Source organism: Hippoglossus hippoglossus, chromosome 6 (genome assembly GCF_009819705.1).
Source record: "Hippoglossus hippoglossus isolate fHipHip1 chromosome 6, fHipHip1.pri, whole genome shotgun sequence".
Classification (NCBI taxonomy): Eukaryota; Metazoa; Chordata; class Actinopteri; order Pleuronectiformes; family Pleuronectidae; genus Hippoglossus; species Hippoglossus hippoglossus.
This window is the reverse complement of record NC_047156.1, coordinates 83,911-91,489: the sequence shown is the minus strand read 5'-3', so window position 1 is coordinate 91,489 and position 7,579 is coordinate 83,911. Positions and strand designations below refer to the sequence as shown.

At 41.0% G+C, this 7,579-nt stretch overlaps 1 protein-coding gene across 4 annotated transcripts in view; it reads right to left on the bottom strand.

Annotated features, from left to right (window-relative positions):
* Nucleotides 1-304: 304 nt before the first annotated feature.
* Nucleotides 305-7,579, bottom strand: part of lamb1a (laminin, beta 1a) — a 31,115-nt gene continuing 23,840 nt past the window's right edge. For 2 of the 4 annotated variants that reach the window (XM_034587106.1, XM_034587104.1), the window contains 9 exons: nt 7,327-7,511; nt 6,357-6,598; nt 5,306-5,467; nt 5,091-5,235; nt 3,366-3,573; nt 3,069-3,210; nt 2,363-2,539; nt 2,059-2,218; nt 305-748 (listed from right to left, as the gene is read on the bottom strand). In XM_034587106.1, the coding sequence (XP_034442997.1) occupies nt 609-748; nt 2,059-2,218; nt 2,363-2,539; nt 3,069-3,210; nt 3,366-3,573; nt 5,091-5,235; nt 5,306-5,467; nt 6,357-6,598; nt 7,327-7,511 (1,561 nt within the window). In that variant the 3' untranslated portion in view covers nt 305-608. The remainder of the gene's footprint in view (nt 749-2,058; nt 2,219-2,362; nt 2,540-3,068; nt 3,211-3,365; nt 3,574-5,090; nt 5,236-5,305; nt 5,468-6,356; nt 6,599-7,326; nt 7,512-7,579) is intronic. The other 2 variants (XM_034587108.1, XM_034587107.1) reach the window with 1 other exon arrangement.

Here is a 7,579-nt window from a genome sequence, read left to right as displayed (position 1 = left end):
GTGTTGTGCACAACCCCAAGGGCGCTCATATGTTTCGTGGGTTAGGGGGGGTTGAACTGTGGGTCCATACCTGGGATGAGAGTCGTTATGTTTAACGGTCAGGTCGTTAAACCCGCCCGTCAGTTGTGGCTCGTCTGAGTCAAAGTGTTAATGGCTGTTGAGTGGAAGCAAACTGATTTTTTCTCACAGAGGACACATTTAAAAGGAACCAAAACATTCAGAGGGTTAAAAAAATTCGATGGTGGAAACATTCAATCATTAACAATTTCAAAAATGTTATACAAAATGAGTTAAATGAAGGGCATTTGGTTAAATCAACTTTATTACATTCACAAGGAAATTGAACAGACCACAACATTTATTCAGTTTGATGAATTTTAGCAGCTTTTGCCAGTTGCTGATTTTGGAAATGACCTGAAATTCAAATTAAATTCAATATATTTTCCTAATTTATTTATTTTATTGAATTTAAAAGAAAACGGCTAAATGTTTGTTATTTCTTCTCTCTGAAATGTTTGATTGGTGTGATCCACATCTCAAGCAGGTTTAAAATAGTTATCATATGACTTTAATTCAGCTCAGATGGACTCTCAACTTGACCTTTGACCCTAGAACAGACAGGTACTGTAGACAGTGACCTTGTGGCTGATCTCTTGAAGCAGCTCTTTAACAGCAGCCTCCAGTTCCACCAGCAGCTCAGCCTTCACCTCCAGAGTTTGTTGGTTTTCGTTGTACGACTTCTCCAGATCTGAAAAACAGTTCAAACCTACTTCAAACACTGCATCTCTGTAGGAAGATCCCTGCAGAGTGAAGCAATCACTAAAACTCAAACTGCCGTATTACAGTCAGGCACAACATCTGGAACCAAACATTTGACGGAGGTAGAAGATCGGTACTGAATCTGACTCTAAAAAAGGTTCCTATTGATTTCTGAGAATTGCAATCCGAGTTCAAATCAAGTTTTTTTAATTGAATTGTTGCCATAAAAATAGATAGCTCCCCTGGTTGAACACATATATTCATCAGGCTGAGTTGTTGCTGCAGCGGTTCGAATCCGCTACAGATGGTTTGCTACATGTCATCACATTTCCTTCACAACACTGTATTTCCTGGTAATCTCCACTGACATGGCCAAGATAAGCTACAAATAATAACTTTCATGGTAAATTGGTATAATTTAAACACTCAGCAGTCTGTGGGGTTAAGATAATACAAATAGTTTAATCATGACACTGGGCCTCATTCACAAACAGTGCGTACGTAAAAATCTGTGCTTAAACCGTGCGTACGAACATTTGACTCACAAATCTGAATTCATCAATATGTTCTTCCTTAAATTTGTTCGCAGAGTACGAACAAATTTAGAACTTCCTCAGACCATGCGTACGCAGAAATGATGAAGGACTGGCTGTCATGGAAAATGTAAACACACCCTTTTAACTAAATTAATAATTTATTAAAACTCTATTTAAAGTCTTAAATAGACAACAATAATTTAATTTACTAATGCATTGACCAAATGTATTAAATAACCATGAAATTGACGCCCTTTCATCCTCATGATTTATTGTCATAATTCATATCTTCAACTATAACAGTTTACAATAGAGTATATGAGAATGTTTATATTGAAATTTAACAGTTTTGTCTGTTGTTAAATTGTTTATTGACCTAATTGACTGTATTCACCTGAAGTGTCTCCACTTAAGTACAGTACATAAACCTGTATGCCCTACATCTCACACACACACACACACACACACACACACACACACACACACACACACACACACACACACACACACACACACACACACACACACACACACACACAGAAATAGAGGCGTGGCAGTATGCTAATTACACAGCGCGGACGTGCCTGTCGATTTAGAATGATTCTGATTTACAAACATACGCACGGTGATGAGTCGGCTGGTGCGCACGTGTCATGAATCCGGGGGTGATTTTGCGAACGCACTTATTTTCTGCAGAGATTAAGAACATTTCTGCGCACATGTTAGTGAATGAGTCCCAGTGAGAGTGGAGGTGTGATGTCACCTTTCAGCAGCTGCAGCTTGTCGCTGGCCTGCAACAACAACTGTTTGGCTTCCTGTTGCAGTGACACCGCCCTCTTCTTGGCATCAGCCACACCCCCTGCCTTGTGATCAATCAGCTGCCCCACTGTGGCATACTTATCCTTCAGGTCGGACCCCAGGTCCTAAACACACACAGGTTCAGTGACATTGATTAACTTCAGGCTCCAAGAGAATTTTTCAATAGAAACAAAGTCAAGAAAAGAAATTGAATATAATCTGGAGATGTGAGAGTGTCCTTCTATAAACGATCTAACCAGTGGACTTACTTTCTTCACCTCCTCTGCTATCTTTGTGATGCTTTCTGCATCCTGATTGGTCTGTTCAGAGCTCATAGTGACATTCACAGCTTTGTCTATTAGTAATGTTACGTCCTGCTCAAGCCTCTGCAGCCTTTTGGTGGCGTTGGTCAGCTTCAGTTCTGCTTCTGTTGTCTCTGACTGCACCTGAATCCAACACAGACAGACACAAGTTGACTTCATGTTTCTGATGCGAGGTCAAACATTGAACATTTCCATCATGTTAGTGATGAACAGACAGAATGATGCAGTCCCACATAGTTAGCACCTGTAATTGTGTTGATCTGAGCCTTTCTGTTAGCATTAGCATGAGATGTGGTCAGATGATTCAGTGGAAAGAGACTTAGCAACAAACTGCTGGTCTGAGGTCAGCGCTCCAGAGATTCACTGTTGTTTTAAGGCTCATTATCACCAAGTTAACATGAAGGTACATAGACACATGAATAACAAGTGCAGTTATTCATAATAACAATCAGTCATTTAAAATATCAATACACCAAGTTTCAAACCTGCCTTTAAGTGGAATTGGAGATGCCAGAAACAAACATTAAGAACAACCTCTTCGGGAACATTTCTTTTGACAGTTAAACTATAAAACTGTTTTGGATACATTAAAACCATGCAGCTCGGTTCATGTGCTTAGATCATTAACATAGAGTGTTGGGTCAGAACTGACTATAGACAGCAGGTTGTTGGTATTCTGGATGTCGCCGGCAGCCTGCTGGATGGCGCTGCTGGCTGCGGTCTGAGCTCTCCGAGCTTCTTCCAGAGCTTTTTTCATTTTCTCTGCAGAGTCCTTCACATCAGCTGCCTCCTCACTGAGCAACATAAGAAGTCATGTGTTAGAGAGGTAAGAATCTTCTTACCCAACAAATCGAATCACAGGCCGAGGAGAATGTTGAAACAGACAGATGGGATCTCATTTGTCCATCTGGATTTCAAACACAGTTCTGGATGGACAGGCAGGACTTGCCTGGCGCGACGGGCCTGGTCCAGCAGGTTCTCAGCTCTCTGGATGTTGTCAGTACTCTGCTGCAGTATGGTCTCCACATGTCCCAGTTCTCCCACCTTCTGTCGGATCTCTTCTGTGAGGTTTTGCAGCTGTGCCGGCGTAGTCGGCATCTGCATTGCCAGAACCTCGTTAGCCACCAGCTCGATGCTCTCTAGGTCTGCGGCATCCTCTGAAACAACACAAACAGCTGGTTTGCTTCTCACCTCTCTGATCATCTGACAGCGAGTTTCTGATCAAACCATATTTCTTTACAACCGTCAATCAGACAACTTCCTGACCGAGGAGATAGAAATGTGTCTCTAAAGATACAGCACCTCTCTCCGATGACCTTTAGCCACTAACGTTGGCTGGACATCTGTTTCATTGTTTTTAAATCCTACTGCAGCTTTAAGCAACTGTGTATTTCTGAGATGTAGAGAAGTTCTACATCCTCTGCTCTTACTAACATCCTGATCAAAAACCAGAGGAGGCTCAAGTAACCAGGACCTTCGCATCGAGGCTGAGCTGCGAGAGAAGATCAAATGAAGTCAGTCTTTGTTTACGAATATTACATCGAACATATTGTAATATTAATATTTCAATGTTAACAAACCTCACATCGTAACTTCCATAACAGTGATTGATAACAGAGCTGCAATCAAACACGTAATTATATGTACAAATTTTAAGTTTTTGTTTTGTTTGTTGGACAAAGGAAGGAAGTGTATGATATACGTGTTAAACAGGAAGTGTGTGACATAAGTGTTAAACAGGAAGTGTGTGAAATACGTGTTAAACAGGAAGTGTGTGACATACGTGTTAAACAGGAAGTGTGTGAAATACGTGTTAAACAGGAAGTGTGTGACATACGTGTTAAACAGGAAGTGTGTGACATACGTGTTAAACAGGAAGTGTGTGACATAAGTGTTAAACAGGAAGTGTGTGACATACGTGTTAAACAGGAAGTGTGTGACATACGTGTTAAACAGGAAGTGTGTGACATACGTGTTAAACAGGAAGTGTGTGAAATACGTGTTAAACAGGAAGTGTGTGAAATACGTGTTAAACAGGAAGTGTGTGACATACGTGTTAAACAGGAAGTGTGTGACATACGTGTTAAACAGGAAGTGTGTGACATACGTGTTAAACAGGAAGTGTGTGACATACGTGTTAAACAGGAAGTGTGTGACATAAGTGTTAAACAGGAAGTGTGTGACATACGTGTTAAACAGGAAGTGTGTGACATACGTGTTAAACAGGAAGTGTGTGACATACGTGTTAAACAGGAAGTGTGTGACATAAGTGTTAGACAGGAAGTGTGTGACATACGTGTTAAACAGGAAGTGTGTGACATACGTGTTAAACAGGAAGTGTGTGATATACGTGTTAAACAGGAAGTGTGTGACATAAGTGTTAAACAGGAAGTGTGTGACATACGTGTTAAACAGGAAGTGTGTGACATAAGTGTTAGACAGGAAGTGTGTGACATAAGTGTTAGACAGGAAGTGTGTGACATAAGTGTTAGACAGGAAGTGTGTGACATACGTGTTAAACAGGAAGTGTGTGACATAAGTGTTAAACAGGAAGTGTGTGACATACGTGTTAAACAGGAAGTGTGTGACATAAGTGTTAGACAGGAAGTGTGTGACATAAGTGTTAGACAGGAAGTGTGTGACATAAGTGTTAGACAGGAAGTGTGTGACATACGTGTTAAAAAGTCTCTGATCTGTCTGATGAGACTTCTCAGCTCATCGTTACTCTGGTCCACTTTCTGTTTGGTTCTGTTGGTCTTCATCAGGACGTCCTGAGCGCTCAGTTTAGCTTCATCTGCCTTCAGCTTGACCTCTGACACCTGTCGATAAACCAGAGGTGAGAAGATCCACAGTTCACCTGAGCAACAGACCAGAACCAGTCACACTCACCATCTTAGACAGTTTTTCCACTTCCCCGATGGCACTGATAATTTCCTGTTCTGACTCTTGAGTCTTCCTCCACGCACTGTTGGCCGTCATCACCACGCCGTCACATCCTTCGCCTCCACAGCTGGTGCACAAATCCTGATCCGCTAATGGACTGCCACATGTCTATAAGAGCAAGAGAGTATAGACCAAATTTAATTGTTTAATTGTATATTGAGTAGGGCTGTCAAACGATTAAAATGTTAATCAGATCAATCATAGGGTGGCTGTGATTAATCTGATTAATCACCATTTGTAATTGCCCGAAAAATCCCCATTTTCTATGTATATTGTTATGGGAATGAAAAGATAAATGACAGAAGGCGGATGTATACATTTAACATTTGTTTTTTTAATTGATGACAAGTCCAAATGATAGTTATTAAGATTGAAAAATTAAATAAACTCAAACTAAAACCTACCATAACTAGATGTGTCTGTCTCTTTGCTTTGCCTCTGAGCAAACATAGGATGATGTGATTTAGAACATCAGGGCTTCTTAGCCTTTGCTCTTTTTTTTTTTTTAGCAAATATAGGATGGTTGAATAAAACTGTTTGCTTTTCTTTTTTAAATCAACAAACAGCCAAACCTTTACACAATTAAATGTGAACGTGAAATCTGAATCTGAGCCCATCTGCAGAAACAGTGTTGAGCCAGTTCCCAGTTCAGTTCATGCAGATGAAGATGAACTGGTTCAGGTTCACAGTTCATGTTTTATTGGGAGGATTCAGGTGACAAACGTCCGGTCGTGTGTTTGGTTCTGAGTCGATGGAGTCGGATCGTGTCTGCGTGTCGCTCATTCTAACACTGAGTCCTGACTGAGCGTCTCGTGTTGGACTGAAAAAAAGTAATTCTCTAGAAGGAGGACTGAGTCAGAATGGAATATTTTTGTGTCAATGATTAAAATATTGAATTTTTCATTTGAATCTAAGGATTCTGTTTCTAATTGTCTTGTTTCTCTTCTAGTCCGGAGCTCTGAGCTTTTTAAGTTGTTTCCAGGTTATCATCTCACACCTTATGGCTGATCTCTGATAGGTCCAGAGTCTGCAGCTCTCCAGCCAGGTCATCCAGTTTCTGAGCGTGCTCACTGTGTCTCCTCAGGAACTCCTCTCTGGTTTGGTTGAGTTTGTCCTCTGTGAGCTGCCGTAGAGCGGCAGAGGTTTCCACAGAGCTTCCAGCATCGATGGTGGAGGAGTTGGCTCGAGCTTCAGCTGCCTCAGACAGCAGGAAGTACTTAGTGATGCTGTCTGTCGCCCCTGGCAACAGAAAGGAAAAAGAAATCGTCTGAGTGATCGTCAAAGAAAACATTAAACTTGAGACATGCCCCGCCCTCTACATGCCCACATTCAACCATAAATGGTGAATGAATAACCTCCTGAATATTTAATGACCCAGGACGTGAAACTTCTGACACCGACACTGAGGAGCTTGTGAGGGAAGACGAGGCCCAGCAGCGATTTTTACTAATTATCATTAATTATTTACTATTATCACAAATAAAATCAAATTTATGTGACAGAAATAAAACAGTGATCATATTTAAAGGTGGAGGCAAATAGATAATCTCTTCACATTGTCAGAATGTGAAGAAACATGTTTTATCTCCTGAATGTATTTTTATTTAACTGCAGGATTATTAAATTCAGAGACAACTGTGATGAATCTATAAAATGTATAATAATTATAGATTTAAATTATTAAAAGAGGCTCTACATAGAAGGGTAAATATTACAATGTTTATGGTTTATTTACATTTGAAGAATCCTTCACTATCCTTCACCCTGAGACTCCAGAAGTGTTTTGTGGACTCAAACACTTGAACTATCCCTTTAAGTCCACCTGGGGACACGATTTGCTTCGTCGTGTCACGTGTATGTTAAATATGAACGTTTCTTGTGTGTGATGAGGCCCTTAGTTTTCGTTTTTAAGCTCCGCCCCCTCACCTCATTCTTTTGAACTCTGTGCTTTGACCCCGCCTTCTTACCTCTGATGTCAGAGTTTTTGATGAACTCCACTTGATCCAGCAGCTCCTGAACCGTGCGCTCCAGTTTCTGAGCGTCTGACGTCACAGAGTCCAGTTTAGAATCTGCAGCCGAGTCCTGTTCCTCTGCCTGGACCAGAGTCTGTTCTGTGTGGCTCAACATCTGGCTCAGGGCCCTCATCAGGTCACTGAGGGTCAAACAGAGGTCAGAAGTCAGCGTTTACTTAAACCTGCACTGCTCTCATCTCAGATTAAC